General features: G+C 38.6%; 3 protein-coding genes and 2 long non-coding RNA genes across 5 annotated transcripts in view; 1 reads left to right on the top strand and 4 right to left on the bottom strand.

Annotated features, from left to right (window-relative positions):
* The window catches only part of LOC107833787 (uncharacterized), a 70,739-nt gene extending 49,343 nt beyond the window's left edge, over window positions 1–21,396 (top strand). The window contains exons 2-3 of the long non-coding RNA XR_001659552.1: window positions 10,374–10,383; window positions 19,533–21,396. This is a non-coding gene — a long non-coding RNA (uncharacterized LOC107833787). The remainder of the gene's footprint in view (window positions 1–10,373; window positions 10,384–19,532) is intronic.
* cdkn1ba (cyclin dependent kinase inhibitor 1Ba) lies at window positions 3,148–4,604 on the bottom strand. The gene is made up of 3 exons (XM_007578255.2): window positions 3,891–4,604; window positions 3,446–3,589; window positions 3,148–3,200 (listed from the first exon to the last, which is right to left on the bottom strand). Exons 1-2 carry the CDS (start codon window positions 4,282–4,284, stop codon window positions 3,456–3,458), a joined length of 528 nt encoding a protein of 175 aa, XP_007578317.1. The 5' UTR covers window positions 4,285–4,604; the 3' UTR covers window positions 3,148–3,200; window positions 3,446–3,455.
* On the bottom strand, window positions 6,168–7,622 carry cdpf1 (cysteine rich DPF motif domain containing 1). The gene is made up of 3 exons (XM_007578244.2): window positions 7,468–7,622; window positions 7,111–7,222; window positions 6,168–6,795 (listed from the first exon to the last, which is right to left on the bottom strand). Exons 1-3 carry the CDS (start codon window positions 7,578–7,580, stop codon window positions 6,667–6,669), a joined length of 354 nt encoding a protein of 117 aa, XP_007578306.1. The 5' UTR covers window positions 7,581–7,622; the 3' UTR covers window positions 6,168–6,666.
* LOC103156231 (peroxisome proliferator-activated receptor alpha) lies at window positions 7,912–20,238 on the bottom strand. The gene is made up of 8 exons (XM_007578224.2): window positions 20,146–20,238; window positions 17,852–18,085; window positions 16,588–16,742; window positions 13,066–13,204; window positions 11,673–11,872; window positions 10,452–10,718; window positions 10,110–10,353; window positions 7,912–9,401 (listed from the first exon to the last, which is right to left on the bottom strand). Exons 2-8 carry the CDS (start codon window positions 18,072–18,074, stop codon window positions 9,157–9,159), a joined length of 1,473 nt encoding a protein of 490 aa, XP_007578286.1. The 5' UTR covers window positions 18,075–18,085; window positions 20,146–20,238; the 3' UTR covers window positions 7,912–9,156.
* Window positions 21,397–23,752: 2,356 nt separating the features above from the next.
* The window catches only part of LOC107833785 (uncharacterized), a 35,751-nt gene continuing 32,271 nt past the window's right edge, over window positions 23,753–27,232 (bottom strand). The window contains exons 4-5 of the long non-coding RNA XR_001659548.1: window positions 26,450–26,501; window positions 23,753–24,109 (exon numbers count right to left, since the gene is read on the bottom strand). This is a non-coding gene — a long non-coding RNA (uncharacterized LOC107833785). The remainder of the gene's footprint in view (window positions 24,110–26,449; window positions 26,502–27,232) is intronic.

Genomic DNA, 27,232 nt, shown 5'->3' with positions numbered 1-27,232 from the left:
ACTCAAGAAATCACTTAAAAAGAACCTTATTGAAAAACATGAAGTAGGCCGACAGGGCATCAAGGCCCATCAATCTAAAGAAATTCACCAGAGCCGACGGTGACCAAAGGAACACAAAAGCCCGTTTCATAATTGCCAAAAACCGTCTTGATGATCCTCAACTCTTCTGTGAAAATATTCTGCAACCTAATGGGACAAAACTGGAACTTGTCTTGTTACATTTGACCTAAAACCAGCACAGACTTCCAGAAACAAAAAAACGGTTATGTTGTCAGTAAAACGTGGTGTTATGTTATTATGATGTATATTTACATAAAAACTCAGTGGCGGTTTTGTCTAAAGCCTGACGGCTGTTTTGGTCGTCATGGGTGATGTAACCACTCATTAGGTTTAGGCGGTAATTTAGGCGAGGTTGGTTTTGAACTTTATAGAAACTCATGTTACCTTTATCTGATATTACATTTTTTGATGACTTATAAGCACAGCATGTCACTTTAAATGTACTTTGTCCATTGACAGTGATGTGTTTGGCTCCCAGTTCAATTTTAGCTCAGGCCCCAATGCAACTTGTAAACAGTTACCACGGCTACAGCAGAACCTGTCATCTAAAACTTTCCCTTTAAGGTGCATTTGTCTGTATTTTCACCTGCTAATTGATTAGTTACATAAACTAAAACTTTTGGCTTAGAATAAGGATATATGTTTGCATAAAACCTATTTATTCACCAGGTAGAGAATATTTCAGCATACCTTGCAGCCTGTGGCCAAAATACACCCACCTATACTAAGTGCAACATTTGCAAAAGCTCCTAAAAATAAAGGTGTACTTAAAATAATTATGTGGGATGTTTTGCTTAAGAAGAGCTATATTTTCGGTTACTGAGAAACAGAAGGCGAATGCACGCGACTAACAACTTTTTTTTTTTTTTTTTTTTGTCAAATGTGTATGGAATCAAGGAGAAGTTTTGTTAAAAATAGTTTCTAACACTCAGAAGTTTTGGAAGTGGAAATAGGTGCGGCCTGCTCTGACAATTTCTTCTTCGGCAAAGATCTCAGTAACTTGCAGAGCTCAGCCACATTATTACGCCCAACATGGTGTTTTGTCACATACACACACAAACAAAAAAAAAAGGATACTCAAGTTTTGACAAAGCATAAAGCAGATGCCGAGGTGGCAAATAAACTCCCGACCGAGAGAGAAGATGAGCAGAAATGTCTGATTCTGCAAAAGCGGTTGCTACGCTTGAGGACAGCGTCAAAGACAATCTGGAGGATTGTTGCAAAAAAAAAAAAAAAAAAAAGTTGAAAATGGCACTAAAAATATATGAGCTCACTCGTAAATCCTGCAGACACTCAGAGCCAGTGTGAGATATCATGAGAGGAGCTTTCTCTCACACTCTGTACTTGACTCCTACACACACTAGTATCAACAGGAAAGAGACAGCCAATGAAACTAATTGGGTGGTGTGTGCCTTATGAAAAGAACAGTCTGTACTGTCCTCGACTCCCTCCCACAGCTCTCTGACTGGCTGGAGGCTAAGTGGTCTGCTTTTCTTCACTCTGCCGTGATTGGAGCCCGGGAATGCCAATAACTAGAAACTTTTTTTCCCTCTCTTTTTTCTCCCCCCCTCCCCACACCCTCCTTTCCTCAGGACATACCCGTGTTGTTTTTTAACTTCAGACTGAAGGGATTCAGTAGTCACGGCCTGCACTCTGCTGCCGCTTCCATGCACAAAATGCACGCTATTTTTCTTTTTGGTCCAAAAAAATTAGTTTTATCTATTAATCTCTGAACTTAATTTGAACCTTATGGAAGAGTTGTCGAATAGTAACAAATGTCTAAGTCAAGACAAAAGTCACATCTCTTAACTAATGTAGCGATTAAATCTTACATTTTGTTCACACTGAATGGTGCTTCCAATAAAGTAAAATATACAATAGCAATTATTTGGCTCAGTTTAGCAATTTTATTTATTTATCTTAAAAAAAATGATGAAAATATATATTTACAAGAATGCACAAAATGTTGCTTTGGAAAGCTAAACATTAACCCACAAAAAAAAAAAAAAGACATAAATAAGTTAGTATAGCCTTACAGTGTTTTTCAAAAAAACAAAAACAAACAAAAAAAAACACTTCAAAGTTTTACACAAAGTGAGGGAGTGTCACTTTGTATTTCTGCCCTCACTTAAATGAGAAATGAATAGTGCAATTAATTACATGTTCCACATGAATGTCACACCACAAACACCATTCTTTGATTCACATATTTGCATAAAGAAGAAAGCCCAGTGGTTTTAACATATTTTTTCCATCGATGTTACCCTGGACCACACCTACCTCCGGAGGGGGGGAGCAAGTACGTCACTGAAATAGAAAGTCACCGAATTTTACAAAACAGGATTTTTAAGATTATTTGCAAACATTTCTTTAAAAAAAAAAAAAAAAGGTGGGCATTACTCAGCAGTTTTAATAATTTTAACCCCCCCCGTCTCCCTCCCAAACCTGATCCCATTTGGAAAATGAAATTAAATAAAAAATAAAAACAGGGAAAAAGAAAAAGACTGTAAACTTTATCTATCATGGCTGTTCCCAGTTTCGCGGATCCTCATCTTACACAGTGCGGACCAGGTGGGGCCTTCAACATCAACACTGTAGAAAAAGTGAACATTTTTGCTTCCATGTGACCCTGATGTTTAAAATCTGCATTTTTCTCTCTCTCTCTCTAATAATTATAATAATAATAATAATAAAAACTTACATGAAATACCTGAATAATGACACAAATTAGCATTTTTGTTTTATACTAAATAACTTTCAAATATCTCTGATGGGAATTGCACTGCAACTCCCTGAGTCAAACTCACACATACACACATTTACACAAAAAAAGGTATGAAAACCATTTGCTACATCTGACACATAGGTAGTAGATATTTATATATATTTATATATTTTTTAGATATATATATATATAAAAAAATATGAGCAAAATTCAATTTGCACACTGCTACATTGTCTGCTGCTTTTGAGGCAATTTTATAATAGAAAAAATATGAGTGCCAAAAGTCAATAGTGTACATATTCAGTGCTTGTGCAGCCTTCTGATCCTCCTCCCTTCTTTCCGATAAAGCTGCTTTGTTTTTCTCCGCGTCTTCTGTCAGATGGTGAGGAAGCCTACAGCGGCAGGTCTCAGCGCTCTGTGGGACGCAGAGGAAAAGGGGCCGGTGATTCACTTATGCGTGATACTACTACTCGTGCATTCACGCACAACACAGAGCAAGAAAGCATGGGGAGGTGAGGAGGGGGTGAGAAAAACTGAAGACATGAGAGTGAGTGGTGATGTTTACAGCGGTTTTGCATGCATATTTACTACGTTCGCACGCAGAATAGAGAAGAGTGCAGCGGCCATTCAAAGCGCAATGAAGAGAAAATGGTTTCTAACCTGGCACCGTTCAGCATGGGACCTCCTCCTCCTCCTGCTGCTGCTGCTCTGCCTGGCTTCCTGCACCGAGCGCCTGCTCTTCATCGTCGTCTTTGTCGGAATGCGACTTTTTGCCGTTACTCGTGCAATCGTTAGAGCAATGACCTGCAAAACCGAAATTGATGAATGCATAAAGTAAAAGATAAAAACAGAAACAAATAATAATGATGAAAAAGTTTGCACGAAGGAAACGCCTCCACTTTTCTTCAGATCGAGAAAAAGTCCCTCAGAAGAAAAAAATAAATACGAATTTACGTAAAAATGTAGTCGTATTAGCAGTAGAAGTAGAAAAGCAAACATACTGCAAACCGCTGATGAAATTATTCTATTTTCTTCCTGTTTTATCTATTTTTAAAAACATTTTTTTAATGCATGACAGTTGCAGTAAAGAAATTAGTTTTCTCACCTGCAGATTGTAAAGATCGTTTCCGCGAACCGTTAGTGTGAGCCGACCGCCTCTCCCTCCTCGTCTCCCGGCTGCCTTCGCCTGCCTGTCCCCGGGGCGGCTGGCTCCACCGTGGTGGCCTGCGGTAAAACTCCGGCGCGTCTTCGTCCTCCTGCCAGTCGTAGAGCCCCGGAGAGAGCGGCCTGTCTTCCACCGGGTCGAAGTTGTACTTGTCCCTAAAAGCCTCCACGGACTGCAGCTGCAGAGCCTCCGCTTGCTTCCGCGTCTCCTCCGGATCAGGTGTGCCGAACAGCACCCTGCGGACCGACCTGGCGTTGTCCAGCTGCCGCGCGTCCACCCGCTCCACCGTGGGGCTCGCGTTAGAGAGGCGAACGTCTGACATGTTGTTGCACATATGACAAGAGAGAAGGAAAAAAAAAACGCAGCAAAAAGAAAGGAAAGAAAATGGAAAAAAACAAAACAAGGTGTCGGTCCCTTTAAAAACTGCTATTCCAAAGTAGTATTCCCTCCAAATACAAAGTCACACGATCGACGCATGCATCCTCCGCGCCTATCATCCAAATTACGCCTCAATAAAAAACGGAATGGTCTCCAGAAAGGGGGGTGTTTTTTCTTCTTTTTTTTTTCTCTTCACGCTACCACTCCTGTCAGGTTCGTAGTAAAAAGTCTGATGAAAACAAGTCAAGCCATAACAGCCAACATGGCGTTAAAGAGAGATGTGAGCGAAGGAGGAAACTTGACTATTTAAACAGAGAAGCGATTCGTCAGGCTGGAGCACCGCCCATACGCGGCAGTGGGAACAACTGCAGAGCAGAGAAGTAGTGCAGAAGTTTGGAGTGGAGGGAGCCTTTTTTTTTTTAAAGGTGGAAATCTGAACAGTGTGGCGTGCAAGCACCCCACATTTAGCTGCTTATTTTTGAGACGAGGTAACCCTATAAAGACCTGGCGGAGAGATCCTCAATTATAGTTTTGTGTGGACTTTGACATCCTTACCTGTTAGGAGTCAATGTTGGTGAACCCCATCAAATCCAAATAGATTGGAGTTTGTGGTTGAAATATGACACAAATCACTACATTTGAGCACTTTGGCAAGGCTTTGCGTTTCCATCAACACCTTCTAATCGACACGTGCATATCTTTATACTCCTGCAGGATGAAACAGGCAGTAAACCTCCAGTAGTAGTAGTAATGAAGTGTCGCTCCGGGGCAGGATGCGCTATCACACGAATCAATCACTGCTCCATCTGATCTGGTGTCACATAAACACCAGCCTTGATTCAAACAGTGGTAACTCTGTTAAGGCCGGGCGGGGCTTTTAGGGTCAACTCTGGTGAAGCTCGTCCACGACGAAGGACCAGGAAAAAAAAAAAAAAAAAAAATCTTCACCTCTGCCACCAATGACATCAGCTGAGGAGGCCTGATGTCACTGTTGGCTCGGCGCCTATCGCTGTGAGACTTTGGCACTGGTGTGGTTTGTGTGCTTCACTGGGTGTAATTGCTGATGTGGGTTTAAAATTTAAACACCAAAAGGAGAAGAAGGGAGGAGGGTAGGAGGTGTGTGGAGGGAGGGGGGAGGGGAGACGAGGTGGAGTTAAATTTATAGCAAACTCCTCCTCGCTGGGGATTTGTTTGCATGACTTTTGTAACAAGTGAATAAAATCAGCAAAAAAAAAAAAATCAGTCTCGCGTAAGTTTTACAATGTCCCAACATCCACTCCCCGGTGATTATCATCTGGATTCCTTTGCAGCTTTTTGCCAGTAAAGGGGAAAAAAAAAAAAAAAAAAGAGAGAGAGAGAGAGAGAGAGAGAGAGGCCTGCCTTCAAGGCCATGCTGTTTCAATTAACCCTCGCAGAGTCTGAAAACATCTCGTGATAAAGGCAGCCGGGGCCATCTGTTATATAGATGTTATCGGGTTAGGATCACACTTAATCCATAACGTGCTTGTGCTGCTGTAAACGTGCACGCGGCCCTGCGCTAGAGCCAGCAGACCCAGGCTGGAAACGGACCTTTGATCGGGCTCAGCTGGATGGATGGGGGTGGAGGGAGGGGGGAATATAAGCGACGCAGCGGGAGGACGATCGGTTACGGCCCAAAAACGCAGAACCAACGGAAAATATTCCTCTCCGGGGACAAAAAGGAACAGGAATGACACCAAGGGATGAATCCCAAAAGCTACTTTTCAGTCCAACTGAGGAACTTTGTGTTGTTTGACATTTATTTAAAAAATATACACAAGTGCAGTAGGTTTACTGAAAAGATGACTTATGAAGTTTACTGCTTGATTACGATTTTATTTATTATTTAAAGACCCCCAGCTTCTCCAACATCATGATGCTGCCACCACCATATTTCACCATAAGAATGGCTCTTATGGTTCAAGGTGGACTTACCAGTTAAGGTGTAAAGTGGGCTGAAAACAAACAAATGCCACATTTTTCAATCGAAACCCTTGTTTGTTTGTTTTTATGTTCTGCTTGAAAATTATTCTCCATTAAACAAAATCTAAATTTATGTTTTTGGTTTGACGTAGATAAAAATGCTGAATTATTTGAAACATTTGTATATATTTGTTAACCAGTAGGCAGTGCCAGCTAGTGTCCTTTAACATAAAGGATGCTTTTGAATTTCAAATGAAAAGCAGGACCAGTCACATTTTGTGCGACTTGATACGGTTCTCACACAATCCCCACCGGTACGTCTAGTGCTGAACGTTTTGTTCCACAAAAAGTACAAGTTCTGTTGCAGTCTGGTGAGCGTGTTGGAGGACCTCGTGTGTCATGAGACGCCGGACTTTGAACTCTGCTTCTTCTTTGCCAGCTCGGCCCGAATCTGATGGGGGAACTGGTCCAGGTGCTTATTCACGCACTGCATGCAGAACCTCTTGGTGTAGAACAGGCTGCAGTCCTGCACAAAAGAAAAAGCACAGTACGTACCCGACGGATGGTGCTTACATGACGTACAGTTACAAAATAACTTTTTATTAAACCACTTGTGTATCCAGGTGTTAATAGCGAGTGAAAAACGTGTGCAGATTCATGGTGCTTAAATGAAAGCACCCATACCTCTCTATTTACATAATAATACATACATAATAATAAGTAAGTAAACAAGGAATGTAATTAAAGGAAAGTAAATGTAACATGGGACACGTGTGTATCTTTTTTTAATCAGTAGATTATTTTATTTATGTTTTATCACATAGGTGTTCATGTGTCTTACCGGTCCAACACAGACACACATGTTGCATAGGCTGCATGCAGATCCCAACACCAGAAACTTCTCCTTATCCGGACTGAATGGATCCTTAGTCACAAAACATTCCTCAAGCAACCTGATAAAAAGTAGAAACAGCACTCAGGCTTCAATTTTACTTAACTTATCTATTCTTAAAAGAACTACTATGATAAAATATACGATTAAGATCATACGGTGCCCTGAGTACAACGCAGAAACTGTAGGAGTTACTTTCTGCACACAAACACCACACAGAAGATGAAGCTGAAGCGTTGTTAGCTTTAGCACAAGCTAGCGCCAATACGGCTTCGCAAATGAGCGTTTAACGTAATTTCAACTTACACAATGGCTCTGGTGTTAGGTGGTTTCTGGCCGTAGTAGGTATATGATGTGCTCAAACCACATAACTGGCAACTGAACGTGTTTTGAGGGGTTTCAGTCGCAGTTTGCTCCATTGTTTAAAAGTAGAAAGTTGGTTTCAGTGGAAACCCAACCTGTTGTGTGAGCAAGTAGCGCCACCAACTGGAGTGGGGGTAATAAAACAACATATTGTAAAGTCCGTATTTTTATAAACAGAAACGTGATTATTAGTGGCTTTTGTGATTTATTTTAATTTTGATAATATATTAGTTGAGTCTTTTATATACCCAGCTATCAAAGAAAACATGAACTACATGATTAACTTTATTTACTAAATCTCATTTTTGTACATTTATATTACATGTCAAACCTTTTATTCATGTTAGCAGTATTCTAATCTCCTAAAAAAAAACATCCCCAAAATAGTTTTGTGTTATGTCATGGTATAATTTATTTCATTAGCACTTTTAAGAACAGCAAAAACTGATGGAAGCACTTCACAGTTAAGTCAAACAAAATAATAAAATTCATACAGAGTAGAAAACTAACCGCGTTGTAGTAAAAAGTAACATTGTGTTCCCTAAAAATTAGCCCACAGGGCAACATGTACAAGATAAACAGCAAGTGGATTCAAAATGGACCCCTGGGAGCCCCAAAATGGTGAGCAACTACAGAGCAGGAATAATCCCTAACACGAATGGAAAAACTATCATATGTGAGACATGATTTAAACCAAGTAAAAGTCTGAAAATGCATTTGGGTATTACTGAATAGAATGGTTTATTTACATTAGAGATCCCCTTGATAGTATGATTGGTGTAATGGCGAAGGAAAAGAAAGTCTGAAAAATCCTAGTTTTTGAATATTATTTCATTTGCAGACAAACGAGAATGGAAAAAAAAAATCTGTATCATTGCGACAATTGGGACTGTGGTTTAAAATATAAATAAATTTACATCTTCATAGGCATGTATCTGAATGTAAGTCACAGCACTGCAAAAAAGAAACAACATTCTATATATATTAATTTATACTATACTTCTACAGAATAATTACTTTACAGAAACACTTCCATGTACTGTACATGATTTTAAAAAATAGAATATAAAACTTAATTACTGCATACAAGATTAATTCAAAGTCACAGATGAAAAAATAAGGCATCGATCTTCGTTATTTGGCAGCGCCTTACCGTCCTCCTCTGTCGTCACTGGATTCCTGATATATTTACAAAATACTGCATGGACCAGTTTAACAGATGAATATGTTTTTAGTGCAAATATTTAATACTGGCCAGTGACTTGAATTCACAGGACTCGCACAAAGACATGCTTTTACAGGCAACCTAAGCTGAGGTCTGAGTTTTCAAGCAGCACTTTGAAAGATTCATATAAATGCGTAACATTAGACATTGTCATGTGTCGTAAATCTGCTGAAGCAGCACATGTTTACAGCACAGATTCAGGTATTTCTCTAGCATAGAAAAAAAGGCTAGATTAGGCAGATTTGAATAAATATGCACAATAAATAGGACTATTCTAACCCCACCTATGGACATCTGTGTTTCATACTGTTAAGCTTTAATCAGTGCATGTATTGCTTGAAGAATGTGCGCATAATTTAACTGCACTTTCAATTTATGAACAATAATATGAACTCTAACTCATTCTGTCAATACATGTCTCTGTAGATTTCCTGCAGGAGCGGATGCAGTGAAGTGTCCTCTGTTGTCTTGATATCCTGAACCAGCTGTGCGTGCTCTGTTACCAGTTCCCGGAGATCAGCCAGCTTCTGCAGCAGCCTGGGGAAGAGGAAAGCGTCATCTGGATGATTGGCCAGCAGGTGGAGCCGCAGGGCCTGGATGATGCTTTCCTGCAGCTGCTCCACCAGCGGTACATCCACCAGTCCCGGACGGTCTGAGAGGGAAGAATGGTTAAGTAATACCGGGTGCCGTTTGTAAAGCTACAGTAAAAAAAAAAAATAACACCAATAATTTGGGTTATTAGCCTGTCATTAGAGGAAAAACATGGATGTTAATTTTTCAAAGGCATATTTTCTTCTTACCATGTTTTTCATTCACTTAAACGTCACAGTTTCAAATTAAATATTTTAACAGAAAATTAAATATTTAGCTCTAACATAAATATTTAGTTAGCAAGCTAGATATTTAGGTAATATGCTAAATCATATTTAGTTTTAATTGGGAGCTAATATTTTGTTTGTATCTATACTTAGGAGCTAATAGCTTACTAGCTAAGTATTTAGTTTGGAGCTAAATATTTAGCTAGCTCAGAGCTAAAAGTTTAGTTTGGAGCTGCTAGCTTGTTGGTAACTCCAACACTCCACATGTAGCATTGAGTTAAATATTTAGCTTGCTAACTAAGTATTTAGTTTCAACCTGACCGTTAGCAAGCTGAATATTTAGCTTACGAATGAATAACGTGGTGAAAATATGATTTTGAAAAAAGAACCCCTACGTTTTGTTCTCATTTCAGGCATAATGACCCAAATTATTTTTAATTTTGGACTGTGTACCTTTAAGAATGCCAATCCATAGAGTAGCACTCTCACTTTACTTGGAAAAAAAACAATGGATATGCTCCCAGAAAATAGAGCAAGGTTACCTCCACAGCAGATGATAGCTGCCACAAAGAGGGCCAGGTCACTGTCATCCAGACCTAGAGAGTTGAAACGAGTGGCAAACTGGAATTTGGGCTCCATCATGTCGCTGAAAGGCCGCCGGAGACCTTTGAGGAATTCTCGGGTGATGAAGCCTCCGCCACGTGCCACGAGGAGGCCATCTTTGTTCATACATGAGGCCAGAAGGGTGAAAAGGGCTTCATAAACCGCATATTTCAAGAGAGTCACCTTGAAATATGAAAAAAAAGAAAAAAAAAGGTATAAAATCTGCCTAAACGTGGGCTAGCTCCAGAATAAACCACAAGTAATTGATTCTTTTAATCAACCTGATCATTCAAATCCAAGCTCTGAAAGCCGGGCACAGCTTTAGCGAACTCTGTTAGCTCTGTGACCGTCTCCACTGAGGTACTCTGGCAGCAGTAGAAGAGCCTGGCCTCAGCCTCCCGTTGCTGGAGCTCCTCACAAACCAGCGCTGGGATTATCTGTCCAGTTTGAAGATGAAGGTCGGGCTCCGCAGACTCAGTCCTTACCATGTGGGCCGCTAACGTCTTCTCGGCAAGCTGAAACGTCTCCATGTCATGGATGATAAAAGGCTGTCGATGAAGACAATGTTTGTAAGTTGTGCATAGTACAGGGCTAAAGGGGACAATTCTCTTAGTCATTTTATAAATAACTTGAAATAAGACAAAACTAACTTACAAGTAACTTTACAGGAACATCTAGGAGCTTTTTTTCAATAAATAATTCCTTAATATTGATTAAAAGTACATTATAAGTGAAATAATATGCCAGTGGGACAAGGCATTCTTCCCATATAACCTATGAGGAAAATGTCTTATAACTAGTTACTTTTCATCAATATTAAGGAACTAGTGACCTAAAACAATCTCCTATGGCGTTCTGAAAAGCTACATGTAAGTTAATCTAGTTTTATTTCAAGTATTTGCACAAGGAACTAGACCAAAAATGCTTAGTAAGATTTTGTGTTTTTGCAGTGTTTGCACAAGGAATGTATGTGGGAGGCAGCGCGTCACCGATGAACTTTATGAGTGAGACATGAGCTGGAAAGAGGAAACTTGCGTGGTTTCTTCAGTCAGTTACTCAGATGTAGATGTAAAGAACTTTAAAAAGCAGAAATAGTCCATCCAGTATTTCACAGATTTTTAAACGTTCTTACTTGCATACTAACACTGACTGGGAAAGCCACGTGTTTCTTCCATTTCCTGTGCGAATAGTCATGGGTTTCTCTGTAAGTAACCATCCAATCCAAACCTGATGTTGGCTTAGAGATTCTTAAAATAGTGTTACTAGAAACTGGTGGGATGCTTTTTGACACTGGAGATTATTTCAAGATCATCCACTCTTGTATTGGTCCCTCTCAGATTAGCTGCTAGCTTTAAAGCTCAAACTTATTTTTACCGATACTAAATGAAGACATCAAAGACTTATTTACTACAGGTAGTACAAGAAAGTTTAAAACCTTTATCAGAAATCCCAAACTATCTTTCATTTGCAATAAAAAGCATTCAATTTTCTTATTCTTTTACCGGCTGACTGGTTTTTCCGGTCAGTATGAGCCGGGCTTTTGCCTTGTTCATGTTGAAGTTCTTGATGTAGGCTTCGTGGATCTGTCTGACCAGGATCTTGTGGTCGGCCTTGACCGGATCTTCTTCTTCTGTTTCAACAACCTTGCTTGCCTCCTTGAGCTTCAGCTTTTCTGCTTGGGGCATGCGACCAAACCGGATGGCTAGAGGACAGAAGAAGTCCTATTAATTTCATAACATGCACCGAAAGCAGATCAGATTTTACCAAATACAGTTTAAGCAATTCTGCTCCGTGTTTCTTTTCTTCGGTGCACCATACGGCGCCTCTCACGTTTCAACCTACTTTAAGGGGTCCGTGAAACAAACCCGCTGACCTCTCTGCAGTCACAGCAAGTGATGGACCAGATGTAGACACGTTCTGAACCAGCTGCAACAGGACGTGGTTCTATAAATAACCGGCGGTGTAAAGGATGTAAAATCCCCAGCTAAATCACAGAGGGACATGTCCCACCGCTGTGAAGAGCACATGCAGATTCTGACTGAAAAAGATCTTCACTGTCATCCTGCACGGCTGCTTTCATAAATCTTACAGCGATTACATCTGAGCATGTTTTTTTTTTGTAATTGTCTGCAGTGATGGGAAATGCAGGGCTGTGACGAAACCAGGAACTTCTTTCAGCTCTCAAATGGCTACACTACTTTCTTGCGTCCATTATCTAACATAACGTGAAATCGTTTGCACAACTGAATCAAAACTGCACCCACGTGTCTACAACACCTTCCCCTTTCCTTCCTGATGCATGTTGACACAACACAGCATGAAGTGATCCAGTACATGCAGCTTAGACAAAGGAAAACAGAGAACAAAACAGAAAAGAAACACAGCAGCTCCCAAACCAACACTTCGTTAGTGTCAAGCATATTGCTAAGCGTTTGTTTCCAATCACTGTTTGGGTTCATCAAGTTTCTTTTTTTTTTTTTTAGTCCATATTGAATTATCTTTTTTAGTTTGCTTTATTAGTTTTACCATTATTTTTCAAATTTTTGTTAACCTGTAATCAGAATTTTGTCAAGTTCTTTAGATTACTAAAATCAAGATGCAACTCTTCTTTAAAAACAAAACAAAAAAAAAATGTAAACGCATCAGTTATTTCCATAACAGCAAACTAATTAATACAGTTTTTTTTTTTTTTGGTCTTTAACATTAATCTATTGTTGTTTTTACATTTGCTGAAACAAACACATAGAAAAACCCACATCATTTATTAGCATTATGTAGTCGTTAGTCAGGCTATCTACAGCTGGCTACGTAGCAAAATCAGCTTGTCAACCACAGCTTTAGACAGCATTGCCATAGCGACATGGTAACATTAAATTGATTTAAAACAGACTTTACCGTTGTGGGACATCCCTACAGACACACACTTTTGGAACCTGCAGTACTGGCATTTGTTTCGATTCTTCTTCAGGATCTTACAGCTGCGTTCACACTTATCATATTCCAGCTTCAGTCTGATGGTCCTCCGAAAGAAACCCTGATTGAGACACACGCACACAAAAATATGCTGATTAGCCATATTTGTATTTAAAAAATAAATAAAAGAAACTATCCTATGCACATTAATACACACACTTAATGTAGCTCTTCCAGCTTCTGCACAGAAAAAAACAAAATAGGTCATTCTTATTCTAATTTTGAGCTTCACCACCTTGAGCTTCAGGTTCGGCTGTTTAAAGCATCAACAAAGGAATGTCTTCAGCTTAAGAGTGTTAAGTAAGATTTGTCTGTCCCAACATCAGGAAAATAAAGCAGTAGAGTCGTAAAAGTTGGATAAAAAAAAAGTTAATGCTCTGGTTTTGTCACTCATTATGTGACATGAAACAAGTTGGATTTATTTGAATTTCTAAAACTCAATGACTTAAATCCCTGCATCATGCTGGAAAACACAGCAACACATAATTATTAAGTTAGAGGAAGATATAAGAATTTCACTGAAAATCTGAAAAGTGTGCTGTATATTTCAGTCTGAAACTCATTTTCTTCCAGAAATGACTTGCAAATCCCAAAATTATCCCCCACAGCATGATGCTGCCACCACCATGTTTCACTTAACCAAAAAGTTAAAGGATGCATGAACATTTTGCAGACTACGTATCATTCATACGTTTATTAACATTTTTAGACCTTTTAAGACTTAAGAGAATAATAATGTATATTTCTCAATTAGATAATTCCCTTAATAGTTGAGTATGGTAATCACTCTCTGTCATTTTTACCCTTTTTAGTTTCTTTATTGTTATTATCGCAGGGATAGAAATCAAAACCGTAAAAAGCTGTAAACACCAATCTTTCCGAGAAAGCTCCCTGATTGGGCGGGACAGGATACAACCCTCCAACACTCACTCACGGCCCTGAGCCAACACAAGCAAACAGATGTCACACACATGCCAAAACATATGATCCTCTGATTTACTTTCACCCGCACACATCAATGAAACATCAGTCAGGACGCTCTACAACGCTCGCTGTCAAGTAGGGAAAATGAATTTTCTGGCAATATATCCGGAGCCACACGGCCATAAAAATACACCAGCCATCATCCTACGCAGCATTTTGGCTGCATTTATCCTGAGGAGCGCTTTTGGCACATCACTATTAAAGGTTATTATGTGTCACATATCAACATTTTTGTGTCATTTTTAACCAGAACCAGCTGGTTTTGTGGGCGAAATCTTTGTGAATGCTGTTAAAGTGGGGCGACAAAACATAAAGTTCACCATATGATAGTCATTAGAGAAGGAGTACAAGACAACAGAGCTGGGGAAGGGAGGATAAATGTGTGGTTGTGCAAATATACATGTCTGTGACTGGGGGAGAACAGAGGAGAGCAGAGGCAAATACAGAAATTTTACATGTGGAGTAAAAAAAACCCTTAGTGTTCCTCGAGAGTAAATTTCTCTCTAAGTAAAAAGATGTCATTAAAAAGTACATTAACGTTTCAATTTCTAAATCTAACGAGCCTTACCTCAAATTAGTGTAAGTACAAACCACATAGATCCACAATATTAGAGCAGAGAACCCCACTTTCGCTGGGTGGGGTTGAACTCTGACAAATAAAACAATAGAAAGAGCATTCACAGCTAGCATGCTGGGATTTTTCCATGATGGCACAACATCGGCCAGAGAAATGTGGGAGCAAAGTGCCACTACAGTTCACCTCTGGTGGGTTCAGGCTCCACGTCACCACATGCCAAATTCGGAGCAGAGGCATTGTGACACGGTGGATTACGTGCCAAAACAAGCAGCTGCTCTGACGACAAGATAAGTGCCGTAGGAGGAGATCCTAAGAGGTGAGTCATAAGACTCCCTTTTAAAGGGAAATGTGCACAGCAACTTCCAAACTAAGCAACCACTAAATCACAGGATCCACTAGTATTACGTCTTTTTATGAGATTTTATTTAAAATCTTCTGGTATTTAAGAGTTCATGATGCCAAGAGTTGTAAAAAGCTTTGCAGGGCTACTGAAAGAGCCCACAGCATCACAGAACCTCTTTGAACTACGAAATTAATCAATTAATCGCATTATAAATTAAAATGAGCCTGACAATGTTCATTCTGATGTAGGGGAAAATTTGATTACAGACTTTATAATCTATTTTATTTATGGTTTTGGTGGTGTGTGGTTCTTATTTTCTTTTTAGTTGTTGTGTTTTAGTTTGGATGTTTAAAATATTGTCCAGTTCTGGTGTTGTGTGTTCTTTTAAAATTAAAGTTTAACGGTCTTCGAGAGGGTGAATGTTCATATTACTTGATCATGGTGTGATAACAACATTATGGTTTATCATGATAGTTACTAAGAGATTTTATTGTCTAGCAATATTTGTTGTTGTGACAGGCCCAGACATAACCCTCTGGTTCTTTCCCATTTTGAAGAGTGGTTAACAGAAATGGACGCTTGTGTCAAGTTGTATTAAAACCCGAGGGAAACAGAAACATCATTACAAAAGCAAAAAGTAAAGTCAAATCTATAAAAAAGTCATTTAGGTGCTCTTATTTTGAAGATATGTAAAGTTTTGCTGTACATCTTTATGCTATGCTTTACATAGCATAAAACAAAATGAAAAAAGTGTTATAGCTTAATGTGTTTTTCCCCCTGAATAACTGTGATCAAATCAAAATTAATAATTTTGCCTCTCTAATGGAAGAATACATTATTTCAAAATATCTTAACCATTGTATTTGTCTTTCTGTCTCTCTTGTTTCAAGTTGGTTTAAGTGTAAATTTAACATTAAATTACAACCCACAGAAAAATCTTATTTTACTAACTATGTTCCTTTTGTTTTGCTGAAACCCTCAAGATAAAAGTTTAAAAGGACATGAAAGAACAGCACACGAAGATTTGGGTCAAAAACGACAAATAGCCTGTTTTTGTTTTCCTCTGGGTTTTGCTCGACGACAAAGTCACACGACCAGACAAACACTGCGGTGTTTATCCGCACCGGTTTCAACATACTCGCACAGGGATCTAGTGACTGCAGCTCAAGGTCTGCCACACACACAACGTTCTCTGTGCTGAAGCTTATTAAATGATCACACTTAGGCATCCATGCTGAGCTAAACTATCAACGCTGAAGACTGCTCTCCATGTGTGTGAGAGAGGCGACAAGTGAACCGAGGGCGCCACGTCACCCACCTCACATGACCCGGCAGCCTGCATGCCTCAGAAACTTTCCACTCAGCCTGGAGGTCATACACCTCTGCAGGACGGGTCTGGCATGCGTTTGGATGATGCATGCCGTCGGCCAGTCTTGTTTGCGTGCGTGTACAAACGCTTGCACGTTTCCCCCTCCCGACCCAAAAGCAGTTCACTGAAACTGGTGTCACTATGTGGCTGTAAAGTTCCCGTTCGTCTTACCTTGCAGCCCTCACATGCATGCACTCCATAGTGAAAGCCTGAAGCTTTGTCTGTGCACACCCTGCACTCGAGATTAAGGGGGCTGCTGTCCTCGTCTGGACAAAGCGATGCGCCGCACTCCCCAGGCAAAGGACTGGAGGCCGGAGTCAGAGTATCTGCAGAAGACAGAAGACAAAAGAAATGATTGTAGTAGAGAATACAGGCCTTAAAAAGAGTTTTTAAGGAGAATATCATTGAAATTGTACCTTTCAAGGAATTAATATACACCTTTCTCATGAAAATTAAAGAAACATCCAGTTAGCATAGCATTAGCTTACTATATTTATTTATTTTAACTTAAGCTGACAATTTGGCATTTGGATTTAGAATTATTAAGTTTGATGCTTCATTACCACCTGCTGTCTTTCCAATAGTAAACTAAACTTCACTATTCTTTCCATTGACCTAATCTCTCTGGCTTTGTACAATGTTAGCTTTAAGGTTAGCATAAAAGTCTTGGTGTGCTCCATCTGAGTTTCAAGTTTCAAGACGAACTAATGTGTCCTGGAGCCTCAATTTCAATTTGAAATGTTGTGGGTACCCCAAAAAACAGAGCTTAGCTTAGCTTTAGCTTGTTTTCCTTTTTTCTAAAAGAATTATGTCACCACTAGGCACCCCTCTGGTAATATATATATAATTAGATTTTATTGTGTCCTAAACTAAAAAAAAAAAAAAAAAGGAAATAACTGATTTATCTATTGTTATTTTTTCAGCGATTACACTATAAGCACATGTGGACAGTGCCTGAAGAAGGAGATCATAAAACAACATAACCACTTCAAACCGGTCGATGATAATGTTTTGACATTTTAAGACAAGACTGTGCCCACATTTGAAAAAAATAAAATATGTTTAAATCACTTTGGAGTTGCTTTGCTATATCTACAACATAGTATACCGTCTGCACCTGAATGTAGCCTGGCAGCTATTGTGAAAATCCTCAAAAATTAACTGGAATGCCTTTAGAAACTGAAATTGTAGAGAGCAAAGATAAAGGTGGGTGAATCTGAAATGATAATTAACCTGGTCTCAGACAAACGATTAGCTGTTCCTGCTGGTTTTTGATGTGAAAAGCGTAACGCTTTTGAGTTTGGTATTGGAACTTTGTAGAAATACCAAACTACGGTCCTAAAACAAAAGGTACAAGGTCCATCAATACAGATTATCAGTCCTGAAATTATGCTCATTAACTTCCTTTGGGCATTGGTTCAGTGCCATTACTTACCCAATGGGATGGAGCTGCTGGGCCCAGAACCAATGGCTTGGTACTCTGGAAAATCAAATCCCAGTGAGTTGTCTCCTATTGACTGGGAAAAGTCAGGAAGATTCTCTATCAGGTCTCCACACAGCGGACTGTCCAGGAGGGATTCCCCAAGAGGCGATGGGGGGCTGTAGAGTTCGGCGGCCATGTTGAAGATCGGGGATCCAAACTTATAGGGATTACCCATCACTCTCCAGACTGTAACTGAACGGCAGGGAAGGCAAGGTTACACAAGATCCTTAATCAAAAATGGCTGCATTTTAAACCACCGGTTGGACAACTTTAGGAGGATTAACCTCCCAACTGAAGCAAATGCTGGTAGTAGAGGTCTAGTAAGACTAACATGGATGTAAGAACCCAGGTGAACCCATGTTCATGGGACGTATATACATACAGCAGTATAAACAGAATGGATATTTTGATCTTGTGAAGATTAGAGAAAATTCTCAACTGAATTTTTGTTGTATAAGACAGTACTGGTTTTTCTGGCAATGCGGGGTTAAATAACAATGCTTTCAGTTAATAAAATGTTATGGTTTGCTGACGTGTGAGTCAACACCTCATTATGTAGCCATTCATTTATGTTCTTTACCTGCCTAATCTTGTTCAGGATCTCAAATGATCTGGTCTTTCTCTTGTTTGAATAACATGCTAACTTCCTGTATTACTGGTCCATCTTACTGTATTCACAGAGCAATATAATTTGGACTGAAATCTACAGAAAAATTGTAGCTCACATATCTGAACAAACATTTCACAAACTAATGCTGGAACACGTTGCCTCTTTGGACTCTCGTGTCGAGACGCTGACAACGTGATTGATCAACACAGGCTTGTTCTTGTTTATCTAGTCTGTGTTGCGGCATTTCAGAAGACAAGTCCTGACAGATCGCTACATTTGGGTGACGTTAGAATGAAAGTGTGTCTGTGAACATAGAGCGTCATAGAATGTATGAAGCACAGAGCATATGGTGAAACCGTGAGACAGCTGTTGGTCAGTAAAGAGGCTTTGATGTGAAGAATCTGCCCTCTGACTGACTGAGGCCTCAGACTGTCAGCACACATTTCCCAATGGCTACGTCTGGAAGCAAGTTCACAAAGTTTGTTTTATTTGTGGCATGTTTGGCCATCCTTACCGTTAGTCAATTATCAAAGCTTATTATTTCTTGAAAGGAGGTAGGGATTTGAGGAAAACACCATTTTTGGATCTTAAATAACCAATATTTGCCCTAGATGAAAGATGACGAACAGCATTGCTACACTATTCTGTACTAACCAATATTAAAGTGCCCTGCAGAGGACAGTGGGGGGAGTTAAGGGTCACTGGAATATTTGTACACAACATTTCTGTTTACAATGTGGAACAGGATGTTTTGCACTAAACATACAATATTTCATACTTTTATAGCTTTGGTTGTTTAATATCAGATTTTTTTAAGGAGACATATGCGGGACAACCTTTGTTGCCGACAACTTGTCAATTTACTCACCATTTTATTTTAGTTTGATCAGTGGTTGTAATCATTAAAAAATCGGATTAAGGTGCAAAATTATGAGATTTTCTCAATTTCTTATGTCTTCATGAAAACACTTCACTGCATGTAAATAGGAAGAGACAAAAACTACAAAGTTAAAGTAAAACAAGTCGACTCTATTCTTTAATAAGGCTTTGAACATCAATTTACTTGATCAGTTTATATCTGCTTAATATTATAGATTTCTTGTTTCATCTGTTTTGTCTTGGAACAACACAGTGTTGCTTTGTTGCATGCTATCCTATTTTATTTCTAAAAACAGTGAGTAAAGGTCAACATCTTCAACATTTCTCTGCACTGTAAAATTACTAAACAATTCACTGGCTGAGTTTCGACCATGCTGAGTGACTATACTTCCCTTTCTCTGGATGACTCCGGCCCATGCCCCTAACATTCCCCCATCACCTCAGAAAGCCATTGTGTTTTACCTCCCCTGAGGAACACCAATCCCAGTGTGATCTATCTTTAGAGATAGATCACACTGGATCATATAGGTCTTGATAAATCAAGACCTATATGATCTTGATTTATCCTAAATGCAGTCTTTTATATATTTTGATTTTTTTAAGAGTAATAAAGAGTAAGTTGGAGGGTTTACAACTACATCAGAAACTCTAAGGCAAAACGTTTTGGTGTAAATTAGCAGCAAAGTTGAAAATCTACAAGAATCAGGCTTACTAGTCTAAAATCACAACCAGTTTAATAATTAAATTAATAAATTACCTGAGCCGCTGCCACTCGAAGCATTTCCAGATTATGTTGAAAGTCTGTCGGAGACCAGATGAGAGAGGGAGGGAGGTGTTTTGGTCCTGTGACCGGATCCGTCAGGACCTTGACGCGTCACCTCTTCCTCCTCCCTCCGCTGTCAAAAGCTGCGGTTCTCCTCCCCAGGAAACGCCCCTTGACACACCTATAGATCTAACCAATCAGATCGAGCGAATGAAAAAGCAGACATCGCTGATTGGACCTGTCCGCAGTTATAAATTTAATAGAATATGATCTATGCACGTAATTAAGCGTAGCAGAGAGAGAACTATGGAGAACCAAAACTGCCACAATTCAATAAAATGGATAAATAATTTTAATAAAACTGAAAATGAATGCACTAAAACCTATGGAGTGCCCAAAGTGCAGCAATTCAATATAATACATAAGTAGTTTTAATAAAACTGGAAATTAATGCACTGAAAATACGGAATGACAAAAGTGCCTAAATTTAACAAACACATAATTACTTTAATTTAATTAACTAAAATTACAAGTCAATCCATTACATTATAAATTAGTTCATTTGAATAATAATTCACAAAACCCTACAAACTCATTTTTGATAAGGTATGGTTACCATGTTGCCTAAATTATGGAGGACCAAAAATGCCACAGTTAAATTAAATAAACTATATGTTTCTGACAGAATTTAAATACGTAAATAATTTATGGAGGGCAAAACCCCGAATAATTGCTCAGTGACTTATTATTCTTAAAAAAAAAGAGCAAAAGAAAAAAAAAGAAAAAACAAGAGGAAAATCCAATGAATAATTAGACAAAGTATGCATAAGTACTCAAATATTGTAATTATTTATGGAGGGAGGGACTAAACTTTACAGTTGAATAAATTATTGTATATAAATGTTAGAATTTAAATAAAATTGTAAATTAATAAATCTGTGTATTATCATTTAAAGTTGTACATTTATGGAAGTCCAGTAGTGTCAACTTAGTTAATTCAATTAAAACTGGTTATGGAAACATTAAACGATCAAGTCATTTTAAAGTAATTGGATAAATACATAATTTAAAATATTGTTTTGACTACATTTGAAGCATATTTTATTCAAATATTTATTCATATTTTTTTGTTCTGCAGTGGAGCATGAGATGATGAAATTTGTCACTCTGGCTAGTCAGAACAGTCAAATCTCCACTGGAAGTCCACTTTGAAACAATTATCTTTTAATTAAATAGCAACATTTTTTTAAAAAAAATATTAATGCTTACATAAAATATAGCATATTTATAATATATTGTAATTTGAGCAACTGATTTCAAAATTATAATTCAATAATTATCATTTCTTGCCAACAATGGTTTTGGTTAAAAGAAGAAGAAAAAGGAAAACAAATCACTTTTGACAAACAATGGCATAAACAATCATTTTTAGGAAGGTGATATTTACATATCTTAGATAGTGACACTTTTGGCCTTCCATACTTGCAAAGCAATTTTCGCCACTTGAACAATATTCCTATAATTTGTAATTGTCACTATTATCCTGATAGTTCCAACTTTTATGCCATTAGTGTTAGATTCATTAAGCAAAATCATTAGTGCAGATGACCAGGACTCACTGGAAATGCCCTCCCAACACGGACAGTGTCTGGCGCCATCTACTGTGAAAGAATGCATGGCAACGATTCAAATGTGTCCTCATCCCATCCTGGGATTTAAACTGCAAACCTTTTGGCTGTCATCTTTTCCTGTTGACTTCCAAACTCCTGCTAGGCAGCTTGGTGAGTTTTAGACAAAGAGGTGGGTGTTTCTGTCTGTGCTTTGTTTTTTACGGCGACACTCTGCTCAGGTTCTGAACAAATCGGAGGATTTATTTTAAGCTTTAAATCCAGATATGATCTTTTAGTAAAATATGTAAAATCCCATCTTGAAAGTTTGACTTTTCATCCTTATCTTTGACCCTGGAAATTAATTGTTTGAACAGATGGGTAATAATAATAACATTTAAAAAAAAAAAAGACAGATGAGGAGATAAGCTCCAGAAGCCTCTTAGATACTGTGAGTGTTTTGTTATATAATGAGCTACTTAAAAGGGATTACATGCCAGGATTTCAAGGAGAAAATATTTCAATAATTAGCTTTGGTGTAGAAAGAAGACCCGACTTCAATCGTTTTCTTGCACAGTTATATCTTTATTTAATTAAGAAGGAAATACATGGCAAATCAATGAATAAACCAAGCGTACAGTTTTTGTACAATCTGTACAAGGAGTCATGTTTCAGCGAAAACGCCTGCTGAAGCAGCATCACTTACCCATTCAGAGACGAGTTTGAAACTGAATACCAGTCATGTGCCAAGTGTTTTAAGGGTCATTAGAAAGATGATAAAGAGGTTTGCGCTCCTGTGATGTATTGCTGCCCTCCAGGGAAGGCAGTAGGTTGTATAGTTAGCTCCTGATGGGGCAAAATCACAACCCTGAAACCACACAACCTACTACCTCACCCTGTGCGAACACCATGAGTCTCAAGTCAAAAGAAGACGTGAAGCACAACTACCAAAAGGGAAGAAAACTACAAAAATATCGATGCATTTAAACAGAAGACTATGATTAAAAATTTGAAACATTACACTGTGAGAGGGAATAACATGACTAAACACTGCTGTTCGATATATTTCTGTAGTTAAAAATAACATTTAATTTCTTATTATAAAGGCTTACTTTGATATAAAATTATTTGTTGTAAGTTAACATTAGAATTAATGTTTGTTTTCAACCTATGTCATAATGTAATTGCAATTATGGCGCCAAACAGGCTAGGACCGCCTCTGCTTGTTAATGAGTTAAAAAATATACAACAGGATGCACACAGATTATCACATTAAAAAAACATCGGATGTTCCTGTAAATCTGCAGGACGTCTCGGTGTGTCATGACAACGCAGCCATCACAGTCACTTCAGGAAAGACAGTAAGTTGTATAGTCATCTGACAGCTTGGGAATGACCCTAAAACTATACAACCTACTACCTCACCCCAAAGGACAGTTTGTCTCTTGCTGCTGCCACTTGTAAATCCTCTGCAGTTTAACCTGTGGAAACAGCAACTTAAAACAACTGACAGACGTACACAAGATAAATTTGACTAATTTTAACCATTAGTTACAGGCAGGCACGGGCCGGCATTTGGGTGTCCTCTAAAATTCATCATTCATATTGCTGTCCTAGCTGGATTTGGCATAGAGTAGCGCTGATTTGTTTCTAATTGTTGCTGCACACTGCTGTTCAGCTGCACTTTTTTCCATGCTTAAAGGAACATAAGACAACAATCCCAATCGTAAAAAACCCACCAACAGATTCATAATGTGGAAAATAAAGAATCAATCAATTAATGTTCTCAAATTACTAGCAGCATGTTTGCTAAGTAGCCAAATGTAGGTCAGCTGCAAGATGCCCTGTTAAATAGAACTTAAACATGAGAATTTTAATAATCAATTATTTTTCCAGCAATTGGAGTAATTTTTTAATTTAATTCTTGCCAAAGTTTATGCATTTTCGTTATATTTTTAAGTAAATACGCTGAAATCCTCAATATTTAGCAGATTGTTAAAATTTCCTATTTTCACCTAAGTTCACTTAATTTATTACCCATCTTATATTTTGAACCCAGAGTCCATATCAACACAATATAAACAAGAAAAATTATATTTCCAAAGTCGTTAAAGGTGTTTTTTTCTCCCCTCATTAATCTGATTATATCAGCAGTGTTTGTTCCATGCTTGAACTGGTTAATGTGAAGATGTTTTCCCTTTTTTTCCCCCATCCCTGAGTCAAGAGTGTAATTTAACACAGCTGTCTACTTCCTGCACGTCACTTGGAGTTTTTCAGGTCACTTCCCCTCCACAGTGTCAGGTCTGAGCGCTCCATCAGCTCACCTCGTCTCTGGTTTCCTCAACCTGAAGCTGACAAACGAGAGGAGAGAGTGAGCTGCTGTCGGCTTGATTCCAGACTTTCGCTTCCTATCTGAGGCGGGAGCGCTAACGTGGCCGCCTGCACACGCCGAGGTGAATCCAAGGGTTCGGATGTTTCCACACTTCACGCACGTGAACGATCCGAGTACGAATTTTTATAAAAGTGAACATCTTGTTGGTGACTAGCCTGGGGGGGGAAATCTGTGGGAAAATACTCAAAACAAGTTGATGGAGCAGATGGGTATAAATATGCATTTCTGAATGTGCATGAGAGGTCACACTGACAGGTTGTGGTGGTTTCAGGGAATTTCCTGAGTGAGAAAGGGCTCCGAGGCTGTGGCTCCGCTGCGGTTTCCCCCTTCAAGTTGACGAGCGACAGGAGACTGAGGCAGGGTCGAACTTATAAAAGTGACTCACTGCATTAACTCCTCTCTCGCGCACACGCATGCACCAGGTTGCGGCTGTTTTATAGCAGGTTCAATTATCCCATAAATGCCACCCAAATCCCCTGAATGAGCCACTTAACGTCCGAGGCCTGCGAGGTGCACAGCCGACCCGAGCATTTCACTGCCGAGCTCGGATGCTGTCGCGCAGCACCGTTTTTATCCGATAATGCAAAGGCCGAAAGATTGAAGGAGAAACAAAAAAGAAAAATTAAGAAAAAAAGAAATTAAAATCTTAAAAATATGACATTTGTAGTTCTTCTTGTAGAACGAAAAAATCCTGCTGAAAACTGTAACTTTGAATTATTGTTTCAAAATATAGTTACTTCAAAAAGCTATAGTACACTTATGTGAATCATTAGGAAGTTTAAAAAAAATCAAACAAAAATAAACATTTTGCACATCTGCATAAAAATGATGTGGGTTGAAAGTGTTTGCATAGTAGCAGGGGGGTTTTTTTCTCTGCAAAAAAGAAACAACATGAGGCTGGAGTTGGTTTCTAATTTGTCACTCTATTAAAGGGCACAGTATTACAAACAAAACAAAAAAATCCAGAAAAAACTGTGCTAAAGGCGTTTTTCACTGCTTCTTAGTATTGATACCAACTCAGATTTGTTCCCTTTTAATGCTCAGAGATTCTTTAAGGAAGTTTGTAAAGTTATCTAGAGATGAAAAGGCAGTAAAATTGACCTTTATTGACAATAATGTTAAAACTGGAGATAAACCTTTCAGTCGGTCAAAGATTATAATCTGCCCGTTTCTCCTTGATCTGCTCTAATTGCTGATCAGCAGCTCAAATTCCAGGAAAATTTTTTTTTAATTCTTCAAATTCTAAGAATCTAAAATCTCCAACAATCTTCAGTCCATAAACGCATCGAGCAATCGCTTCAATTTAATGCTTGGGTGATAACGTCAGGTATGTGAGGGACATAATTAGAATTTCCTTTTATCATATATATCATATTTTATCAATGAACATTTGTAATACTCTTGCACGTGTTATAGACTTGAAAACCTGCCAGAAGATAACGTCCACTTCAGAAATAAACAACGTAATGAGTTCGACTTGTTTGTTGTTAGAAAATGGAATAAAGAAGAACATTTTCTCTGCTCAGTTCTGTTTTTCTAATACTTGCTCCTTTTTAAAAAAAAATCCTCTAAATGCACACTTAAACTTGGGGAATTAAAAACAAAAACAAACCCTTTGGAGCCAAAGTTGTTAATGGGATTGACTGAATGAAATTGTCACAAGGTTGTTAAAAGCTTAAAGTTTTGAGCATCGTGAAGACTTTCTAATCGCTCTGCGTGCAGTTGACCCAAACCGCCAACAGGTGTCATGTCTCCCCAAGAATGTAAAGGGGAGTCTGTGCAGAGCAGCGGCGCTCGCTCACAATGAGGCCTTTGTGCAGTTCCGGGGTGCAGGCCAGCGTGCACTCGTGTACAGTTTCCCTCTAATCTTCATTTGACCTTTAGGCTGAAGGCTTTTCTTTCCCCCTTTTCTCCCCCACGACTAATTTCCCTCCAGGAGATTATCTTGATGCTGCTGCACATGCTTACCAATACATACCGACTTTGACGAGTCGCTCGCTGTTGTGCGCCGCGAGCGACTTTGTTCAGCAAATTAAAGGCAAACTGGAAGTTGTGTTTGTATGCCTGTAGGCAGCTTGGAGCGAGAAAAAAAAACTAAATAATGCAAATTTGCAAACTTCAGTGAAGCCAAGAGGCTATCAGGAATCTGACAATTCAGCAACACACACACACACACACACACACACACACACGCACACACACACACACACACACACACACATATATATAAATGAATGTGACAACTAAGCTCCCAGCTTCAGAAGAGCAATAAATTTTTAGAAAAATACGTTCAACTAACCTCAATTTTGACTTCCAGCCAGAAAAAATTGAGTAACTCCTAAATAATGAGCCTGTGAATGAAAGAGAAGAGTGGAAATAAATACACAGTCTACACACACACGCACACGCACACACACGCACACACACACACGCACACACACACACACACACACACAGTAATAAACACTGGGCTTTCAAAGCATTTATACAAAATCACATAAATATGATGGCACAGACACACACACACAGCAAGGTGTGTCTGTTGTCAATAGTGCTGATGGTACATATGTTACAGAGATCAGCATGATGCAGCTGAATTTAGACTGGAAGGCTTTATTACTGCACTGTGGACTGGCCAGTGTTAAGAAGCCTTATAATTATCTCCCACTCCAGAAAAGTTCCTCTGTAGCAGCAGAATGACTTTAAATCCTGACTACTTAAAAAAGAAAAAAGTTATTTAAATTATTTTCTAGGATGTGGTTTATGTTTTAAAAAACGACAGCAGTAATAAATGTGTCTTAAAATAGATTTTAAAAAAGCAGCAGGCATTGATAATACCGGCTTTTTTTTTTATAGATTTTTAGTTTTATATATTGAGTCAGAAAATAATTAGATGTACACATAAATCTGTATCTCTCTCTCTCACACACACACACCCACACACAAGCATTACTCTTTAAAACATCTTTTAAAATATAAAATCACATACAAATTTTTATATTACTATAATATTATATTTTATATTTGATTTTACATTATATAATGTAAAATAAAAATACACAACCATTTGAAATAAATTTCA

This window comes from Poecilia formosa, unplaced genomic scaffold, assembly GCF_000485575.1.
Source record: "Poecilia formosa unplaced genomic scaffold, Poecilia_formosa-5.1.2 Scaffold9, whole genome shotgun sequence".
Taxonomy (NCBI): Eukaryota; Metazoa; Chordata; class Actinopteri; order Cyprinodontiformes; family Poeciliidae; genus Poecilia; species Poecilia formosa.
This window is presented reverse-complemented; position numbering and strand designations above follow the sequence as displayed.

What these genes read in the sequence shown, in the direction of transcription:
- LOC103156231 (XM_007578224.2), bottom strand. Translation starts at nt 18,074, where the DNA reads ATGGGTAATCCCTATAAGTTTGGATCCCCGATCTTCAACATGGCCGCC. An exon ending in TGTAGGGATGTCCCACAACG is followed by an intron (nt 11,873 to 13,065) that starts GTAAAGTCTGTT and finishes TCTGTCCTCTAG; the next exon opens with CCATCCGGTTTGGTCGCATG. An exon ending in AGCTATCATCTGCTGTGGAG is followed by an intron (nt 9,402 to 10,109) that starts GTAACCTTGCTC and finishes CTTCCCTCTCAG; the next exon opens with ACCGTCCGGGACTGGTGGAT.
- cdpf1 (XM_007578244.2), bottom strand. Translation starts at nt 7,580, where the DNA reads ATGGAGCAAACTGCGACTGAAACCCCTCAAAACACGTTCAGTTGCCAG. An exon ending in CCTAACACCAGAGCCATTGT is followed by an intron (nt 7,223 to 7,467) that starts GTAAGTTGAAAT and finishes ACTTTTTATCAG; the next exon opens with GTTGCTTGAGGAATGTTTTG. An exon ending in TGTGTGTCTGTGTTGGACCG is followed by an intron (nt 6,796 to 7,110) that starts GTAAGACACATG and finishes TCTTTTGTGCAG; the next exon opens with GACTGCAGCCTGTTCTACAC.
- cdkn1ba (XM_007578255.2), bottom strand. Translation starts at nt 4,284, where the DNA reads ATGTGCAACAACATGTCAGACGTTCGCCTCTCTAACGCGAGCCCCACG. An exon ending in ACGATCTTTACAATCTGCAG is followed by an intron (nt 3,590 to 3,890) that starts GTGAGAAAACTA and finishes TCGGTTTTGCAG; the next exon opens with GTCATTGCTCTAACGATTGC.